This window comes from Pieris napi, chromosome 16, assembly GCF_905475465.1.
Source record: "Pieris napi chromosome 16, ilPieNapi1.2, whole genome shotgun sequence".
NCBI classification, from domain to species: domain Eukaryota; kingdom Metazoa; phylum Arthropoda; class Insecta; order Lepidoptera; family Pieridae; genus Pieris; species Pieris napi.
In genome coordinates, this window is record NC_062249.1 from 4,011,286 (window position 1) to 4,034,103 (window position 22,818).

General features: G+C 33.7%; 1 protein-coding gene across 1 annotated transcript in view; it reads left to right on the forward strand.

Moving 5' to 3' along the window:
• Window positions 1–1,382: 1,382 nt before the first annotated feature.
• Window positions 1,383–22,818, forward strand: part of LOC125057396 — a 157,216-nt gene continuing 135,780 nt past the window's right edge. Inside the window, exon 1 of the mRNA XM_047661063.1 lies at window positions 1,383–1,573. Coding sequence (XP_047517019.1) covers window positions 1,516–1,573 — 58 coding nt within the window. The 5' untranslated portion in view covers window positions 1,383–1,515. The remainder of the gene's footprint in view (window positions 1,574–22,818) is intronic.

The following is a 22,818-nucleotide window of genomic DNA, read 5'->3' on the forward strand; positions in this document are numbered from 1 at the left end:
ACATTTTGATATAACCAAGAGAAAAGGAATTTTTAGAACCTAGTTTTCTAATGGGTAGATATGTCAGACCTGCACTTGCTACGGCGTTTATATGCCTCTCTTGCTTCCAGCACTATCAAATACTACATTTACGACATTATTACCTTTTCAAGCAGATTTTGATTGATCCAGAAACATACAAGCAGGTCTACTAACCCCGACCTACCATCTACACTCGCCACACGAGAGAAATATAATGACAGGAAATGATACTTTATTGACGTTAACAATTACAAAGCCGCGAAATGAATGATTATATTCAGTTTAGATGCGTCTTAGCGCATGCTTAGGAATGTCAAAAACGTTTACAAAACTCGCGAAAGAGCAAAACTACGCCATCCGTTCGCAAAACTACCAGGAGGCCTTGTTCTGGGAAGAACGGGCGGGTATTTCTTTCTTAATAAAAATAAATAAATCAGTGGCGCTACAACTTTTTTAGGTCTGTGCCTCAGATTTCTGTATCTGTTTCATGATCATTTTTTTATCTAATCGGCAAGTAGGTGATCATCCTCCTGTGCCGGACACACGCCCTTGGCTTTTTGGGTCTAAGGAAAGCCGGTTTCACGATGTTTTCCTTCACCATTCGAGCGAGTGCGAGTTTCGGAAACTCGAACCTACGACCTCAGGGATGAGAGTCGCACACTGAAGCCACTTGGCCAACACTCATCGATACTTCTTACTAATATTGACGAGAAAAGAGGTGGCTGGCTATCGAAAAAACTGCCTTGTCGTTCTTATTAGAATGTTGCTAACACAACAGCATCAGGAAATTATTACGTTGTTTTAAAGATAAATAAGCAAAATGTTTTATTACTTTAGTTTGATAAAATATCTAGTCTTTTATACTTAACTATACTACGAAATTGACCCATTAAACATCCAATTAGTAACAAATACTATACTAGAAGGTTTTGAATCTCTGGAGAATGTCGCACATTCTAACGAACTGTTCGCTGCACACGGCGCTAACTTTATTATACGAAATAATGCATCGACTCGCTCATAATGAGCACACACGAGCTACGCTAATACACTGCTCTAATAAGGCTTTTATAGGCTGTTTCTAATAGAGTGAGTTTTTAGTAAAATTGTGATGGTACTGAACACTATACTTGTTTTGTTGTCAGTGTTGAGTCTTATATAATACACAAAAATGTTAAATGGTTTACAGACATTAAGATAGACAATTGTGTAAAAATAATAGTCTGTTCAGGTAAATGTGAATATTTATTTATATTCTAGCCGCTAAAAGTATGTGTCAGCAAGCAGTCTTCAAATGCTGGCTGCGGGCTACAAGCTACGGTCTACGCGTTGTCTACGAGCTACGGCAGTCGCGGCCGAACGAGCGTAGCGCGTAGACGCTATTGTACTGGTTACGTTTGCATTATTTCGTAATAAATTTGTAACAATACTCAGCTGTTTCGTGTAACTGTCGTGTTTTGTGGAACCGTATTGTTGTTTAGTGTTGTTTCAGTAATGATCAAGATGAAAAGGATTTGTCACCTCATATTTCGTCTGCTATTTTTACTTGATGGTGAGAATTAGTCGTTAAACATTATAATTAAAATATTTATATTTAGATAAAAAAACTAATATATGTTTAGGAAAGTATTCTATATTTCACTTATGAACGTCAATAAAGAATGTCAAAGTAATCAAATAATATTCTAATATAAACGATTCCAAACCTATTAAATAAATTACATTAAAAAGGTCGGGTTTAAAAGAATAGATACAACAGATACAATAGATATAACATATTCAATAATTTATTATATGTTATATATAGTCTATATGTTGTAAATGATATACTCACGATCTACAATGCATGAAACCAGTTCAGTGTTTTGTGTATAAATTGTTACCTATATAATAACTAATCTTAAAATAAGAACACTAGATTATTTTTTTCTTCATAAAACATAAAATGTGAATCACAAAGAGGCGCGATTATTTGTTCTGTACTTACAAGCAATTTCGTTTAATATAGGAAGGGTGAGATTCTTTCCTGGAATCTATAATGTTATGCGATCCTATGTTAGAATTTTAATACAAGATTCACAGGCTTGAATATTTATAGTGATTATCATTAATTATTTATCGCAGATTATGACCACTAGGAATAACCTTGAAATTATTCAATCATATTTCTGGAAAACGTAATGTTTTACATTTCAAATTACAAGTATAGAAATTTTAGATTTTAGTGACTTAATTCAAATTCAAATTCAAATTCAAAAATCATTTATTCACGTAGGTAACACAATGTACACTTGTGATGCGTCATTAAAGAAATACATATTAATGCTTCTAATTTTACATTTACTGCCAGTTCTCAAATCAAGGGCGTAGAACGGAAGAGAAGAACTGGCAATAAACTCTCCGCCGCTCTTTTTTAATCGCCAGGTTTTTTTTTTTTTTTACACAACGTTTGTAAGGAGCTGCAACCATTACACCATGTTCCACATGACATCTTAAGTAATTAATAATAATAACATAAATTAAAAACAAAGACTTGTCCCCTATCAGCAGGGGGGGAATATTTTAAGATCATTTGTTAAAACGTTATTATTATTATTATTCACATCAGATATGTTGCTTTAAGTATGCTATAATATGGAACAAAAATATTCCATTTATATGAAACCAATTGGTATGAGCCACACGAACGGCGGTCGCAATAGGGGTTTTAAATTATTGCTATTTTGGTGACGTTCAGAAGTAGTGTAAATTTAATTTGTATTCCTGTTAATGGCGTGTTAATTCCGCGCAAACCAATTCAATAATTTTAATTAAAATTGAACGCTTGTAAGTTCTTGCTACAATTAACAATTTCAGCAACAATTTTGTCTGAATTATGAAAAGTGAGTTGAACCCTTTTCAGTTGAATTTTAAAGAATGCAAAGTTTCGCAAACGAATTTAAGAACTGCAAGAGCGCGCTCCCGTCAGTTTAAATATTTTTATGAATATTAAAGAAGTTATATTCTTGTACTTTTAGCTCGGAGTGAGCTCTATAATGTTAAGTTGAGCCACAAAATGTCTTACGTTTAATGAAATCCCGGAGAATGTACTTTTATAAATCTAAATGCTTAGAACTCTTTCGTTATCACATGTAGTTAACAAAAATATAACAGCTACATATAAACATTAAACAAAAATTAATGCTAAATATCACTGAATAGTCATTAATAATATGCGATAATAGAAGTTAAAACGTAAACGTTCATAGGTATAAAGTCGTATAAAGTCCTTGGTAAGTAATTAAAATTAAAAACACAAAACATAGTGCCAATATAGAATCGTGAAGTAATAGCTATGTATTACTTCACTCTATTTTAATCGATACCAGTAGATAGCATAGTAGTGTTGGTCTAGTCAGCTTGTAACTCTTTCCTTAGATCGTAGGGCGTAACCCCGGCTGTGTCGCAATGGACTTTCCTTCTATGAGTGCATTTAACAATAGCTTAAACGGTGAAGGGAATCATCGTGAGGTAATTGGCATGCCTTAGACCACAAGAGTCGACGGCGTGTGTCAGGCACAGAAGGCTAATCACCTAATTGCTTGTTAGAAAAAATGCTTGTAGCCCTACTGTTTTTTTAGTAGGTAACCTATGAAATAATATAACTATAGAAAAATACTACACTTATTCATAAAAAAATATGTCTAATTGCAACGTTTTATTGTACTCATCTAACTTACATTAAAAAGACTAAAGACTACGTTAGTTTGAGTATTTATTTTATTTAAACTACGTTACCTTATACAAAACATACATATAAAAAATCAGGTTGAATAAGTTATTAGGCAACGGGCGGTCTTATCGCTAACAAGCGATTTCTCCCAGGCAATCCAGGTATGGAACCATAAAAAAAATCATCTACAGAGGGTACAAGAAGTGCACAAATAAGTAACAAAAAGAGCATGTAACATATTTTAGTTATAGTCAGTATAACTAAAATAAAGTAAAATCTAATTAATAATAATAATATAAACAAAACTGTAAAAGCTAATTCAATGGTTAATCAGTCACAATTAATAAATATGTATCTAATTACGAGGCAGAAGAGTATTAGTAGACTGAATTAGTTTTTATAAAAAGGGGACTAGTTCTAATTTTGTATAATTAAGTTTAAACTCCGTCCAGATTACGTAGCATATTTCCACTCGTAGTTGATTTAAAATCCTTTATGTTATGATAAATTAAAACGTGTCCATTTTAAACCCTTAAGTGTCCCGACTGCCCGGGTAGAGCTCGGGTCGCGTGGACATTTACAAATGAAACGAATCCACGTTTATTATACTTTCATTTCCTCCCGACAGCTAAACAGAACCGGTTCCACTCGAACTTTATTTATTAACGCGCTACGTTAAACTGCCCAGAGTTTGTTACAACTGTGTGTTAGTGGCATGCCATTATGCCAGTACTATACAGTAGTGGGATTTGTTTCCTTTCTTTCTAGTTCATTGAATGAACGAAATAATCACAAAATGAGTGATTATTTCAAATAAACTTTTTAAAGGCATTGTGAATGAAGAAATTTGCTTCTTAAAAATGAAATATATATTGAGAATATTCTGGCAGAATGACCAGCGCTGTGGAACTTTTTGCTCCTCAGCATAATGCTGAGCCAGGGCCAATTACAACCACAGTACACACACATTGCACACTAGAAGCGAATCGAATGGCAAAAGGGAATTTTTAATTTGAATTTTTAATTTTTATTGTTTTTGATGTCATATTTTTTTTTTCTTTAAGTATTGTTATTTTGTGTGTTTATGTGTGTGTGTTTTCGTTTGTAATAAATGTTATATCTATGTATATGTCAAAAAAATTGGGGCCTAATTTTATGTATAGCGTAATTTTAGCTATTCGACAACTCCCTCCTATAATGACTTCTATATAGAACCCTATATTTAAAAAAAAATATATAATTTCTCCAAGCCTATCATTGCCGTCATTTATTCTGTTAAATGTTAGTTATATGAATTAAATCATAAACTAAATTGTCGGCTTCCTTCGACCGTATAGCCACAGTGAAAATATGAATAATTTAAGCAGTTCAATTATACAAATATTTATTACAAATCATCGTACAACGCAACACTAACATAATAGACAAACACAAAGTTGTGTATGTTACGTTAATTTATGTATTCCTCTATACGAGAACGCTTTACACAAACAATTCATATAGAACTCACAAAACTAATTAAGAGTAAGTAATAATACATATTTAGTGTTAAAGTTATTTCCTCAAATTTTGTGATTTTGCGTTTTAGCAAACTCCATGCTAAGTGTCTTACAATTCTGAGGCCGGCTTTCAAAGCCCGCATGTCCACCATAGTTTAAACCATGGTTTAAATAAAGCCGGACCAAAAACCAGCACGGTCCGCAAAAATCGATGACGTAGGTTAGCCACGGAAGGCTGATCATTTACTTGTGTATGAAGAAAAAAGATCAAGGAATAGAGATCTGAGGCTAACTCCAAGAGGTTTTCCGTCGTCATGAGTGTTGGCGAACCTTAGAGACATGATGTGTAGAACACTTAGAGAATATTGTGCTAAACAATAAAATGAACATTACTTCAACCAATATTCATATTAAGATTACCCTTGTAATTTTGATTCCTAACGGGAAAATCTTATTTATATAAAAAAAGTGTTTTTCAAAAAAAATATTCTACGTACGAAAAAACGACTCTAAGAATAGAAAAAACTAAAATGTTGACGATTTTTTGTGACGGTGTGCGCGCCCATCGTAAAAATTTACTCCCACCATTTTTCCCTAACGCGCTAAACGAAGTACTACTTCAAAAATGTGAAATATATTTTTATCAAATATCGAGAGACAATGCACTATATAACATTAGTCTCCTAACTTCCAAGAGTTTGATTACTCATAAAAAACCCTATTTACTAATACATAATAATACACTTTACAACTATCGGCTGTAATGTAATATAGAGGCAATCGATATCGAAGAGTTGTTAGAGCGAACAATAACAGCATTATGTTCTCGCAAACTGTTAAGATAATTTCCCTGCGGACTCCAGCGATGTTTGTAAAACTTAACATAAAATATTGCTCTATATCTTATTGGTTTTACATAGAGTTGACATGTTCTGATTAAGTTATGCCGGGTGAGGTCGGCCTCGGCGGTAATCTATAGTAGCATCCAAAACATTTGCGATATACATATTTTATTGACATCGGGTCGCGGAGATGTTGATAAAAAGCCGTGTAGAAGTTTATAATATCTTGATAATCGGGTTCATTGCGTTGTCTGTCTGTCGCATCTGTCTGACGTATCTTATTAACACAAGTAAGTATGAAATAAATCAAACAATGCTACACAATGCTTATTCTAAAGGTTTGCTTAGTATGCAAAGCTGGTTGCCATTTTCACCTTCCATTTCGATTTTATTTTTTTAGAATCCATTAAAAATGACTCAATTAACCTTTGGATTAGCTTTTACAATTTTGTTTATACATATTTTTATTTATTATTATTTTTTCTTTAGACTTTACTTTATTTTAGTTAAAGTTACATGTTATTTTGAGTATTTTGTAAATATTTATGCACTTCTTGTACTTTAGTCTTTACCCTGTAGGTACTGTAGGGTTGGCTGGAAGAAATCGCTTGTTCGCGATAAGGCCGCCCGTTGCCTTTATAACTTATGTAACCTTTTATTTTTTATACTCGTATGTATGTTTTTGTATAAGGTGACGAAGTGTAAATAAATAAATAATTTCGAAGATACTAAGAAATATGTTTAACTAAACACCTTTTAAACTCCTTATCCAGATTATAATAAAGACAAATCAAACGTATTAAAACAAAATATTTTAAAATTATTTTACATTTTGAGTGCACTAAGTTGAAATATTGGTATAAAATTTCAATTCTGTTTTATGACATGTAAATATTTATATAAAAATCTTCACAATAGACGAGAGCAATCTCTATTGTCTATGTCCTAACTAAATGGGGTATAGGGTAGATGCATTATTGCGTGTACTTAGTTATTTACATTTATATAGACAAATAAGTCCAATTAAAAAAATACAAATCAACTACTTATACAAAGATCTACTAGCCCATACAAATGTAATATATTAAACTAGGAAGCTCTGATAAGAGTTATTGTGTCTCTTGTGTCCGTCACCACTAAGTTGCCAACACTCGGAACTTGCTATTCTCAGAAACTGTGTCGACGTGACTTCAACAATTTTCTAGACTGTGGTGTTTTAAACTCTTTTGTAAAGTTTTGTTCTAGGAATCTAAACGTAATTATAAAAACCTACTATGGTCATACTACAATGTCAAACGTCAAAGTTAGTTATAGTCTGTGGAACGCGAGTTTTGACGTCATTCATAAATATGGCATCGGTTAATTAGATTTAAGTTATTCATTAGGAATTAAACACTCTAAGTGTTTCAATAACAGTTTCCTTAACTTGTTTTTAAAATTAGAATAGCTTGTATAATAAATGGTACATAGATAAATCAATACACGCTAATCTTCTGAAGATTTATAGTTTAGTTAGTTAATAGTATGTCCGGATATAGAGATGTGACGTAACAAATAGTATCCGTCGTCCGGATATGAATAAGTGACATTTACAAACTCACCGAGTTAGTATTATAATGTTAAGAAATTTCGATTGCAGACAAAAGTATTTTGCTAATAATATTCCGTATTTTCATGTAACAAAAGCGTTTCACTTTGTATGCTTAATTATTTTAAGTATAACAAATTATGAAATTAAGAATTATGTATTCTAGGGTAGTGGATAATGCAAAATAGACAAATTGAAAGAACCTTCAGTCAACAATGTACTAACTTTGCGTGCCGCCATTTTATTTGCCTATATGCAAACTCTATGGATTATTATTGTTTAATCTCACAATACAGACGTCGTGTGATTACATTCCAATACGGTTAATATATAAACGTAGTCTATGTCTACGGCATGTTAGGCATAATGTAATTAAAGGCAATACAAAAAATAATAATTGTACAAATAACAAAATACTATTATGCTTTTTGAAATACAGTACATATCTATATATATATAAAAGAAAGTCGTGTTTGTTACAACACTTATAACTCGAGAACCGCTGTACCGATTGCCATGGTTTTTGATTTGTTGGATTTGTTTCCGTCCCGAATAGCAGAATAAGCAATAAAATATCGGATAAGTTATCGAATAACAATAAATAAATAAATTAATTTTATGAATGCAAAAACCATATGGTGCCATCTGTTGATCAAACTACGCATCATTTTACGTCGAATTCGTGTCAGTTCAAGAAATTCCGATCTTGAGGTGAATGAGGAGATGCATAACCATGCTTTGATCCTGATCAAAAGATGTTGGATATCAGAAAGTGCTTAACATGCAGTATCGCCATATTGACGCTAGAGAGAAGATGCCTAATGTGTAAAACTGCCATTCTTCTTTCGCAATGGCAAGCAATAAAACATTTCTGTATTTGCAAAAAAGTTGTATTAATGTAATACTTAACAATAAAATCCTAAAATAAGTTAAATTAAAGTAACAACGATATTATAAGGTTGTAGGGCGGAACGAAGTTAGCCAGGTCAGCTAGTACACAAATAGTTCATGAAATGAAAATTTGCATTAGAAAGAGTGTTATAAATTTATCAGTTTATTTGTAAGGAGAGGTTCCCGAATTACTGCCTTGCGATTCTGTAACTCACTTTTCGAACTCACACAGCGGTTTTTACAGCGGCGGTCCCGCTCAAAACAGTCGTAAAGCAGTCATTTTACGATTTGGCATTCTGATAAGGTCCCTCCTTGTAATTTATTGTTTATGTGTGTGAGTTCGAAAAGTGAGTTACAGAATCGCAAGGCTGAACTTGTTTTAAGAATCGGCAAGACGCTTTTTTAATTTAGAAGTAATTAATTAAAATGATGTTTCTATTAATATATGCGTGCAAAGGCAACTGCAATTTGTTTTCAGAGATAAATTTTAATACAAAAAATGATACTGAATATGATGGCTATATTGGCTCATGTACGAATAACTCCAGGCGGTGTCAGCCGTCACCCGATTCAGTGAACTGGAACCCGCGTGACGTCTCCATCTCTTGTCTCTGGACACCCCACCTTGACAATAAGTTTGTCTATAACAGTAGTCAGAAATACAACTGGAATAGGATTTGTTGACATGTATCATACCTTTAGTTTGTAATCTTACCGTCTATAGAAAGAAGATGCTTTGCTTTTGGTGCTTATAATTTATCTAAATAAAGAATTTGATTTTTTCTGTGTAGAAGAAGACAAAAAGAGAATTATTTTTTTTAAGGGTCAGGAGCCTCACCTGATGTTAAGTAATACCGCCGCCCATAGACACTTTCAATGCCAGAGAGCTCGCGAGTGCGTTTTCAGCCTTTTAAGAATTGGTACGCTCTTTTCTTGAAGGATCCTAAGTCGAATTGGTTCGAAAATACTTCAGGGCAGGGCTTCTTGGGCAGTGTGTAATATTATAAAGTAAAAAAGGAAATAGGTATATCTCTAAAGCTTCAGGTGGTGTGTAGAATTGTTAAATGAGGGTTAAGAGTTGGTAAGAATCTAAGAAACTTTGCTGAGTAATTACAAGAACAAACGAGAGACGAGTTGAGGGAATCATTAATTATACTTGTTTATGAACAAAGTACAACATACGTTACTATTTGATATACAGTTTTATAATAATAAATAACCGGTCCTCATAAAAGCGAGTTGTCCTAAGCCAAATAAGTCATAGAACACATATATCATCATGATTTTCAAAATGAAATTTTAAATATCGAAGTGAGCACCGAATTTCTACTAGTGTCTGACTAGTGTTCAGTGTTTTTATTATTTTTTAACTCTCTCAAAATCTGTGAAATATGATTTTATTTTTATTTTTGGCACAATTGCAAATACTAAGTATGGTAGGTAATTATCTATGTAATCTATCTTTATATATATAATTCTTCTGTGAGTGTGTATGTCACTGAACTTCTCTCAAACGACTGGACCGATTTTGATGAAATTTTTTGTGTGTGTTCAAGGGGATCTGAGAATGGTTTAGATACACAATTCAGCCCGCCAGATGGCGCTGCAGTCGGTACTTTCATACTTTGCTTTACTAATCGCTTGAAATATCATGCAGGACAACGTCTGTCGGGTCCACTAGTATATTTATAAATATAGTACTTACTACTAACGTAACTACTAATAATGTAACATAATCACATATGTTAGGTAACAATATAGTAGGTACATAAGGATACAATTATTGCTAATTATTGCTTTGTAAACTAAAGCTAATACCTACACAATTACTGTAACTAGACTCTTGTTATTTGGTATAATGGTTGGAGATTCATAAAATGACCTCAACAAATTTCTTATATAATAACTTTCCAACCACTCAAATAATAGTTCTATAGAAAAATATTGTATGTAATTGGTATCGAATAAAATGTTATATATATTTTTATTTACTACATTCATACATATACATCCTCAGCCCACCGACCGCATCTGTTTATATTAACACTATAATCTGTGTCCCGGAATTTTGTGCTGTTTTGACAAACAAATAGTGTGATTTAGAAAGTTTAAGTTTTTCTTTGCGGTGTGACTTGACTGAAACTCAACGATGTTGAAGCGGTCGCAATCTTGTCAAAATATATGATTTTACCGAGGGGAGTTATGGAATTTAATTTTCATTTCAGTCGATATACTAAAATTAAAAATATTACTAAAAACAAAAGCCGTCAAACGATCACTTAGACTGAAAGTATCACTGGTGAAATCGAGTTTAAGGTCTTGATATCGGAAACGCTGCTACAAAGCTCACTTTACATACAAAAGGGAACATCTTTCTATTCTCTTAACCGATTCAGAACACAACATTATTTTCATGCAAATCTGACCATCACAAGTATAGGGCATACTTGAAATTTTCCCTATGAATGTGAAAATTTCTATAAATATTCATACTCGTTCGGATAAGATTGCATTGAAATAGTACAAGTTGTGCTACGCCATCTTGTAAGCGTCTAAAGACTTTAGCTGTCACTCTGCTGTGAAAAATTTTCAAATTTAGTTTGTACATAATATTATTATTTGATGGTAAAAAAATTAGACTAATAAAGCTAATTAAGTAAATATTAAATAAAGCTTTTTTATTACAGTACTAACTATAACTATTAAAAGGAACTAGGTACGGGGAAGTTCCCCGTAATAGACGCACACGCGAAATAAACAAGCGACGGGGAATTCCCTGTTCCGTTCGATAGTCGCGCATGGAGTTTATTGATCTCAGGAATTCCAACATTATGATTGGACTTTTTTAAAAATCAGATATTTTTTTAATTAAAAATATCACTTATTGTTTTCAGTCGGGAGTGGGGGCTGCAGGACTAATGCCCTTAAGTAGATCCGCCCCTGCCGGCATGTCTTAAATCAAAAAATACTTAAGTTACAAAAAGCCTATCAAAAACAAAAAAAAATTCAACAATTCTTACTGTAATCCGTGAATTTTGAAATAAACAATTTGATTTAAGAATAAGATGGGTTGAAGTGTTACCATTAATGAAACAAATTCAATTTGTCGAAGGGTTTATGTTAATTTGTAAAATACTTTTAAATACTATCTATTCAATTATTATTCATTTCAATATTATTAAGTAAATTAAGTATCTGACTGTTCGTATACTTAAATTAGAATGATAAAATGTACTTCTATTTAAAGGCTTACTTATAATTAGTGTATTTTTATAGGTTTAACTCGTTCTATATGCTCGTTATATATTATATATAGCCTATGACTATCCTTGAAAAATGGACTATCCAGTACGATCAAAATCTTAAATTTCAAAGTCAAAATCGTTGATATAGGTAAAACAATGTACACTTAGGAACGTCAAAAAAGAAATACATATTAAATGCTTCTAATTTTACATTTACTGCCAGTTCTCAAATCAAGGGCGTAGAACGGAAGAGATGACCTGGCAATAAACTCTCCACCACTCTTTAATCACCAAGGTTTTTGTTTTACACAATGTTTGTAAGGAACTGCAACCATTCAAGTCTGCGATTAATTAAGTTAAACAAAACAACTCAGATTTATATTTTATATTGATATACTTGATATTGACCATCTGTTCTCAGGTTTGCTAGGAATATATTAATAAAGAATATTAGTTAATTCTTATAGTAATCTGCTATATCAATATCGCCTCTGCAACAAACGCTGATTGTGAGTCTCGATAACTCTGTGACGTGTACCACAACAACATAGTTATAATATATCCTTTGTCATCGATACTAACAAACAAGAAACCTAATATATTCAGCGATATTTGATCCCGCTATCGTTTCAATTTAACAGGACGTAAAGGCCATTGTACATCGGCCTTATTTTAAAACGTGGATAGTAACGTGTTTGTTACCATGGTTACCAGTTCTACATTAACATCTCATTAAATCCGTTAACAAAGAAGCACAGATTTTATAATACGGCTGGGGTCCTCTCTCATTTATAAAATACTCCTGCATTTATGGTTGTTTATAATTCCTTAATTGTTTTTATGTTGGTGAAAGTAAATTTGCTTTAACTATGTGCTAGATGACGTTGCTTGGCTCATTCTAAATATAGAAACATTGTACGTTGTGATACGGTCAAATATTATGTCCGGTACTTTTCAGGTCTTTTAAGTGTTAATGCAATAAAGGCGTAGAATAGCGAAATATGTTGTATTCAATTTATAATGTATTAAGAACTTTTTTCTCATTACAAAAAAAATATTTTTATTTACATGAGAAAATTTACGAACGAGATACACGTCGCCATCAGCCGTCCTAATTTTAGTCTACTAGGCTCATTCTGATATGTATCTTTAATGCCCTTTTGAATTGGTTAAACGCGCTTATATTACGATTTTTAGACGGTAATTGATTAAATAATTATTATTAAGGAATTAAGCGGGCCATAGACGGACCGCATGTTGCAGTCAAGACCGACTGCGGTTTGCTCAGGAACTGCTCGAGCGGTCCGTGTATTGCGAATATGAATTTAGTATGGAAACTGCAGATCGCCGTAACCAAAAATAATTTATTCCAGTGAATTAATCTAAAATGAATTTTATTTATGGTTTAAAATTAAAGTGTGATAATACAATTTATGTCAGTAAAACTGTTGTTTAATAAATAACATTGAATCAATATTGTCGCTATAATCTAATCCACTAAAATTGTATTAAACAAGTGTATTTGAGGGCTACAATCGTCTGCGCAAATACGACCGAGATTAGAAAATAAATCAAACTCTAAGAACACTCAAGAGGTTGTAAAGAACCGAAGAATCGACAACAAATACGAGAGATTGAAGACAAACAGTAGAGCCCGGAGGAAGCAACAGTCTACAAGAGGCAGCCCTCCGTACTCGAGTAGAGGAGTGCTCTTGGGACAATGACTACTTCATCTGTACCATCACGACAATATAAGGAATTTAAACAATTCATTATCTCGCGAGAGCTTTAGTCCCTACGTTTCTTTCATTTGGGTGCGTTGTATATAAGAACGCATATAACGCAGTCCCTTTCATATACACTACATATACACTTGTCGTTCAGTCACAGAAAAATAATAAAAGAATATTATAAGCCCTGCGATTCTGTAACTCACTTTTCGAACTCACACAGCGGTTTTCACATCGGCGGTCGCTCTCAAATCAGTCGTGAAGCAGTCATTTTATGATTTGGCATTCTGAAAAGGTTGGAGCCTGTAGTTTATTGTTTATCAGAATGCCAAATCATAAAATGACTGCTTCACGACTGATTTGAGAGCGACCGCCGATGTGAAAACCGCTGTGTGTGTTCGAAAAGTGAGTTACAGAATCGCAGGGCTGGATTCAGATCATCCGTCTTATTAGGCCAAAAACATCACGTCAGACTTGTAAAACGTCTTTGTTTTCTCTTCGTAGACAGATCTTTGGAAAACACTCATAAAATACATATTAAAGGTAGGTGTTTCAATAAAGTACAAATATTTATCTGTGTATAAATAAAATGACGATGTTATTAATAATGGATAACGATTGAAAAATTCTGAATGCCTGAATGCTTCATATTTAATTGATTTTATATTAAAATATTTTACGTACTGCAATCAGAACGTTCGACTTCATGCAGAGGGGATATGTACGCCCTACGGTACCTACGAACAAAGACCTCCTTTTGCCCCTCTTAAATAACACTGAATGTAATAAGCGCAAGTGAAATCAATGGTAATCTTGTCAAGTTGACGGGTTTAAGGCGATTAAACGTTTATTTGTAACATTAATCTCGGCCGTAGCCGACGGACTGAGTGTAAATCAGTGCGCAAAGTGTGCTATTAGTTTAGCTTTTAGCAAATGAGCGAGCGAGGGATTACCGGCCCTCCGTACTCCGCAAACACTGTGCCCTCTTTAGATGAACGACCTCTCTTCAGAGCAATTAAGAATTTCGGAAGAAAAGCTTGCTAAATGATAATGGAAAATATTAATTAAACAATTAATGTTCAGGACTACAAGATATCGGCATATTTGTTTTATGTGTAGGTTCATTATATTCAGTATAACGTCATCTTTGCACTGCCTGCAAATGATTTGCAATATTTGATGTACGTAGAAACAATATTCAATATCGATACTTGAACACTAGCGGGTATAGCACATACAGATTTATTTAAAGATATGACACAGATTTTATTTAATAATATATTTATTTATTTACAGTTAGTTGCATTACAATATAAAAATTTAACATAATTAAATGTAAAGGAGGGCAACTGGCGGCCTTATCGTAATCTCTTCCAGGCAACCACTGTGAGGAAAGGAAAAAAAATGTATTAAATTAGATAAGGTAGGCAAGAAGTGCTAAAATACACATTACATATTGTTATTAAGAAAAAAAAGAAACTAAACAGGAACAAAAAACAAACTAAACTAATAAAGGATACATGAAAAATAAAAAGTGCACATGAATATAATGAATGAATAGTTAGTCACAAATTAATTTAATAGTCGATAATTTTTTAACTGGATTAGGGTAAATTACATTACGAGTATATATAGAACTAAAACTACACTTAATTAACTGTTGCCTAATAAGTTTATGAGTGAAAAAATTTCTCTGCTACCCCAGTTTTAATTTTCTACTCGACATATATCAAATATCAACCATTACTGATGCTGTCTGTGTCTGTGGTCTGTGCAATGTACTCGTTACATTGAGATGTGTCACAAATCCAATTAATGCGCAGGATGATAGACATGTCCTCACTTATAATTGTCCACCTGTGAGTCGGTCATCGTGTATACAGTTACAGGGAATTGTGCGCTGGGGACTGGCGACTGCATAGGGTATAGGGTACATGGGATGGGAAATAGAGGTCAGTCGCTAAGTGAGTTATCGCCAGAGTTACGCTAAGCACCAACTGACATCTCCCTCGCTGCATTCACCTATTTCCACTCTCGGTTTTTGTTTTTCAGTTCTGCGTCGAATCTTGTTAGCGTTCACGGAGTTTTGCCTTTCCGATTTTTCCGGTTACCGGCTGTTTTAAATAGGCTTTATGAAATTAATTAACGAAGCATTAATAAATCAGTGGCGCTACAACTTTTTTGAGGTTTTTTAGGCCACAGATTTCTGTATCTGTTTCATGATCATTTTCTAATCTAATTTGCAAGTAGGTGATCAGCCTTCTGTGCCTGACACACGCGTGTGCGTCTAAGGCAAGCCGGTTTCCTCACAATGTTTTCCTTCACCGTTCGAGCTAATGTTAAATATTGGGACGAAAGTCCATTGGTGAACAGCCAGGCATCGAACCTACGTCGAATCTAGAGTCGCACGCTAAAGCTACTAGGCCAACACTGCTGTATCGTACATTAATATGGGTATATTTTTATGAATTAACAAGTTTTAAATAAATAATTAGTTAGCTACAAGTGAAGGCGTTTTACTAGTCATTCAATTGAGTTATGCGCCGAAGACCTCGAAGTTTGTATCTCAATTTAAAATGTTTTTTTTTTTTTTTTTTTTTTAAACAATTCACACCAATTGACCTAGTGCCCCATGCTAAGCTGGTGAAGCTTGTGTTATGGGTACTAGGCAACGGATATACATACATATTATAGATAGATAGACATATAAATACATATTTAAACACCCAAGAAATAAATTAAGAAATAAAATAAATTAATTAACTTAATTTATTCAATTAAGTTAATAGAGCCTTTAAAAGATTCTCCCCTCTTTAATATTCGATTAGCTACTGTTGATACCATTCCATTATTCGTTATAAGTATTACCTTTTAGATCTTTACCTGAGCTTATATAACAAACAGTATGTTTGCCTCTTCACACATTTCCATAAAACATGTGTTGGTTATCATTGTGAGAGGCTAGTGCCTATAATTGGACTATAGACCATGGTAACAGGTCATCAGCTTTCCATCTCGGCTAGAAAAAAATCCAGTCGCACAGTTTGAACAAAAGAGATTCGCATGAATATTAAAGATACTCTTGCCAATATATTTTTTTGTTACTAAGATAATCTTGGATGGAGAAAGCAAGAGCAGATCCAAATGGGAAGTTCAGGAGGAGGCATTTACCCAAAGAAGTGGCCTTATTATTAATATAATCTTTTGTCACTCAAAAATTAACCCAAAAACAAAAGCTAACTTATGTATAGTTTTTAAGCCTTTCATCTAGTATAAAACTAAACAAAGCCTATTAATATACTCGTACTCATGTCAATTTACCAACCTTAACTGAGCACTAAGATTGTTAGGTATAATCTTGACAAAATCCCAAACAAGGAAACCTAAGGAATACGATATGAGCTCTATTGTAGCGAGTGACACGGTGACGTCACGACACGAGCCACGTGTCGGAGGGACAGCCGGCACGATGAATAGCGGCGCCAACGTGACTGCCATTAGATTTGTTTTATGACAATTGACAACGCGTGACGGATTTATTTACGAGAGCTTAGAAAGGTTTTGTTTTATTGCGAGAGGTGAGGTCTCAATGTAATATTTAGATTGCGAGCTGGCGAGAATCACTGTGCAATTGTTTCTTGTTGGTAGCTTGTGAATATTATATGTGTTGGATAGCTACAATTGCTTATTTATTCGCAGATCTAACTAGTATGCATGTTTTTACAAGTGTACATTTTGATCATATATATTTTACAATATATATTAATTATATTTAAAGCATGCAAATACAGTGGTCTAGGCTCTGAATATGATTTTGTACCTTTCGGTGTCGAGACCCTTGGTCCGTGGGGTCCTAGCGCTATAAGGCTTTAGCTTAAGAATAGCTGGCAGCTACCTCGGACAAAGATTTAGTCCAGCTATTCAAAGGGGGAACGCTGCTAGTATCTTCGGAACCTTGCCTAAAGGGACTCCTCTAAATAATATATTTTGAAGATTAGTTATTGTTTTTCTATTATTTTTGTTATTTGTAATATATTAATGAAGTTATTTTATATTATACGTTAACCATGCCTGATTTCTTGTTAAACATATTAAAAGATTACCTATAAACATTAACAGGGAAACACAGAAATGAAGTTGCCTTGTCCACTATTAGAACGGGAATCAATATTCTTAAAATACTTGGTTCTACTAATTTAATTGATATAAGAAATAGAAAAATATTACACGATTTAATCCTCACTAGCTCTCAGTGGCTATACACTTCATAGAACCTTATAAAAGTTTGGTCGCGTTAGCAGGAAAAATAAATAATAATGTTAATAAAAGCGTTCAAATGATTTAGACATATCGACAAAACAATTACGTGTCAATGATTGTGGTGGAGAGGTGCTGAGATGAGGGTCTGATCGAGTTACGCTGCGCCTGAGTGACAGCTCTCTGCTAGAGATGTACGTGACGGAGTACTTAACTTGTAAAGATCTATTAGCTACAAAGTAATGAAGAGTATATTAGGAATACAGTTTTATATAAGGATATATAATAGAAATGATACGGAAAATAGCGGTTCTTTTCTATAATAGTGTGATTTTATAAATGAATTGATGCATTACTTAAGATAGCGCGAACATTCAGTTAACGCTTTTCTGTCTTGTTTTAAGATTGAAGTTATTAAAGTTGCACAAAGCGCAAAGTTGACGCAAGCATATTTAATTTTTAAAGTCCAATTATAATCTCTCTCTTTAATATATAAGTTAATCATCCACTCGGGTAGTTTTTGTCAGTGGTCTGTAAACGTAAAATTAAGTGAAGTTTAATGTCATAAAGACAGTAATTTGACTTTGAATTTTATGTGGGGACTGATGAATTGTGAATAAAAGTTTGAATTTATCGTTAATTTAACCAAAATGGATAACTTCGCCAAAGCTCATCTAGCGGAAGTCAACTAAATTATCATGAATTAGTGAAGACAAACCCTTTCTCGAGAGATCCCTCGCGTTGTGATAACGGCGCCAGTATAACGTTATCGTTACGACGCAACCGTTAAAATAACGATGTTAGGCCTCGCTCATATACTGCGTCGACTTGGCTCGGGGCTAACGAATTAAATTTGAATAATTCCGCAAATTTTGGATATTCAGACTCCGTGATGTGACATTACTTATTAGTTATTACTATATAAGGAGATTCCCATACGTAGTTTATTTTAATTAATGTATTATAAAGGGTTCGGATGTTTGAAAGCTTTTAAATTGGGTCGTTATTTTGCGTAGATCATTTTAACTATATTATTTGTGTCAGATATTTGCGCTATGCTGATGGTACTTAAAGTATAGTAACGCATAGCTAGAAACTCGTGAACAACGTGAATTGGTCAAATCAATGATAAGTTTATGACGTCATATCATACTAATACTTTTGTTTAATTATGATGTGAGGACACTAAGTTTGAATAACGAATGTTTTCGGTTTCATGAGGAAGGTAATTTTTATTTGCTATATATTTATTCATTATGTTGTTTTATTAATTTATACCAGTATATTTTTAGCTTGATACATTTAATTACTATGAGTGATACCAAGTATTATACTGCCTCTTGCACTAGTGGGTACACAAAATTAGCGAGTCGGTATTCCGACGGCGGATGCTCTAAGTTTCGTTATTTAAACTTTACCCTCGTCTGTCTCGAATTAACTCTTTCATACACCTCGTTCAGTGTACATAAAACTTTGCCTTGGCTAATTATTGTTGTTGACTGTTCTTTATCACTGTTCTCTAATTATTTATATAGTTTCTTACTCTCATCTATATATATTAAGTTCACGAAGTTTCGTTATCTACCGCGCCATTTCATCGCAGCCAATAGACACCCATTTTAGTGGGTGCGTTGCCGGCCTTTGAGGGAGGAGTACACTCGAATTTAAAACATTTGGAGGTCGTATCTCTGAGGGAAGACCCCCACCGGGAGTCGATTCCACAGTTCGCTAGTTCGCAAAAGAAAATGCCTTGTGAAACGGACTGTGGAAGACCTCCAACCATCAAGATGATGTTGGTGAAATTTAGAGCTCGTACGGCTCGTACGGTGTTGAAAAGAGGCAGGAGGGATCAACCCAAACAGTTCTTCCGAACACTCTCCGTAGTATAGGTACTTTGTAAAAAACGCAGAGACGCAATGTCTCTGCGTAGCGAGAGAGAATCAAAAATCTTTATTAGTTTAGTTTGTTTGTTTGTTCCTGTTTAGTTTCTTTTTTCTTTTTTAATAACTGTATGTATATGTATTTATGTACTTCTTGCCTACCTTATCTAATTTAATACTTTTTTTTTCTCACAGTGGTTGCCTGGAAGAGATCGCTCGAAAGCGATAAGGCCGCCAGTTGCCTTTCCTTTACATGTAATTATGTTACATTTTTATATAATGCAACAAAATGTAAATAAATAAATACTTTATAATGTATGTTGTGTACGTTGAACGTAAGCTAGCTGCAATAAATAAAAAATACCGTTCATTGTTAAGTCGTTTTAATATCCATTTATGGAGAATAATATTGAGGAAGAATAAAACTAACTTTACTGGGTAGTCGGAACTTGTGAGCACGGTAAGCGTGGCAGATATAATTATACCCCTTATTCATACAAAATAAATAAGTCTAATTGCTTTCTTTCAACTTAGTACTCATTTGTCTTTTTCTTTCAAATTGTATTTACACTATCATGAAAAGAGATAGATGAGGGCTTTTTCAAGTAATTTTCCTTACCTAAATAATATTGGAAAGAAGTTTATACGAAACGCTTTTTCTACCCGACATACCTTAAATAATAAAAACTTCATGACAAATAGGTTGTGACAAAATTTATCTATCGCTAGTCCCCACACTGTAGTCCCTGTGTTGTGGGTAACTAGATAACGATTAATACGTGGTACATGTTTTTATAACAAGTATTTTTAGTGTTACAACTAATCAAACACAAGTCTTATAAGACATTAATTATGTGTGAGTGTGTGTAGCTGAGAGTTGTTATTAGTTATTAACTATCTTATCTTATGTTAATTTTACTTAACGCATTGATTTTGACAACATTCTGGTGAAAATTTATAAAAAATTGCATAGTGTCCGCTTAATTGATGGCTTTTCAACTCCGCTACTATATTCTGTTTTCTTTTAAAAATAGGATTTGGCCACCGACGTCGTTGTCTCTTTTTTCCTTTTTATCAGTATTATAATAGCTAATGATGCAGCAATTATAATCAAAGCTAGTGTCGACCGACATCTTCGAAAATACTAAGCCAGTAAACGGAGCTGTAAGCGCGTAAATAAATTGTTATAACTTTTGTTACTTTGTCCTCTAGTGTGGGCTGTGTCAGTGTTAGTTTTTGGAACCTCAATAGATAGATAGATTAGAGTTTTAAAAATTACCTAACAAAAACATTCTATTGGGAGATACCAAAACATAAACATGACCTAATAAAACCCTTCTACAGTATTATCTACTGATCTATGCAGTTAATGGCGAACCGTATTTCTGATTCAGTATCACAACGATTACTCGCCGTAAACAGGTTATTAGTAAAGTTTTGGGATCTAAAGTTGGTTTCCGCTCACGTGTTGGAACACGTCCAGAGTTGTTAGTCCACGGTCTATCTGCTGATTAGCTGCGAAAGGATTCTGCTTAATTGATTAGTTTCATCGTGTTGCCAGCTCCAAATTAAAGGACTTATCAAATTAAGTGAGTACGAAAAATTGCTTCGTTATTGAATAAAAACTGATAGTGAATTTTCTTTTAGGTTTTGTATCAAAAATCGTGAGGTTTTACATTATTATTTTAAATACGTATTTAAGATGTATTTATTTATTTTATTTATTTATTTATGCACCAACAAAGTAGACACTGATACAAGCATGTAACACAAACACAAGCCAAGTGCTACCCCAATTATAGGCGCATACATTCTAAATTTTTATACATTAAAAAAAAGAAAAAATTAAATCAAGATAAAATAAAATGTATGCATGTTAATAATACCGTGGACTGTGAACAAATACATCGATACTGACCCAACTCCGCATACAGACTGTCCTATGCCGACAACATATTATATCATATTTCGACCAATGTGCAGAGGCGATTAGAACTTGGAGAAACTGATCGTGGTTGGTAACACAGAAGGCAAAAGATCACATTGCAGTTCACCAAACAGGTGGACCGATCAAGTTTTCAAGGTTTCTCGGCGCTGGACAGAAACCGATGGAAACAGATTTTCCGCTCCAGATGCTTCCATGCTGACCACGACGCTTAGAGATGAACTACCGACTGAAGAGAGAGATTTTAATCACATTTAAACATAAGAACTCCTTAAGTATTCGCGAAACATATGTGAGTAGAACATGTTTTTTTTACTTTAAGTTATTATTTATGCTATCTTAGCATATTTACTATCGATATTCTAGAAAACAGCAGGGAATATTAGAGGTAAGTGGAGGAAGCTTGGAAGGAATCCTTCGGGTTGGCGTCCTATTTCCTAACCATTGACATAAAATATCATTTGAAAGGCCAACAAATTAACTTCTTAATGAAACATTCACAGATATAATTTGAAGCTTATACGGCATTCCGTTAATTTCGTAGAAAAAACAGCGAGGAAACGAAAATATTGAAAGAGTTTTCCCCAAGTTGACGTGATAACGTTTCTCTTTAATGAAGATTTTAATAGAACTTCGTCGCTAGTTTAATCAGATCGTGGCGGTAAAAAAGCTTAATTAACGAGTGAGATAACCGATCTGCGACCGCGGAGGGTTGGAGAGAGGTTTATCAAAAAATTCAATCGCTGTCGGGTGTGGCGCCAATATATCACGTGGTAGATTGAGATCGGCGCCGATTTGCAGTGTCCAAATAAATAATAATACGGCGCTGGCACATCGTATTTTTCGTTTAGATTGTAAATATAGTTAGTATATTGTCATTGGTTAAACATCTCACTGATCACGACTAATTTCAAACAAATTGTTAGTAATATTGCTAGTTAGCTTAACTTAACTTATAGCAAATGTTAGTTGTTTGATTATAATGTTCCCATCTACATGGAACCAACAACAGAGCTGATGTAGCTGAAAGAGCTAAAGCAAACACTAGGCTCCGAATATGATTTTGACCCATTCGGTGTCGGATCCTTGGTCCGTGGGGACCTAGCGCTATAAGGCTTTTTAAGGAAATAGCAAAAAGGTTAGTCGACATCACAGGTGACCGAAGAGCTGGCAGCTGCCTCGGACAAAGAATTAGTCTTGCTATTCAA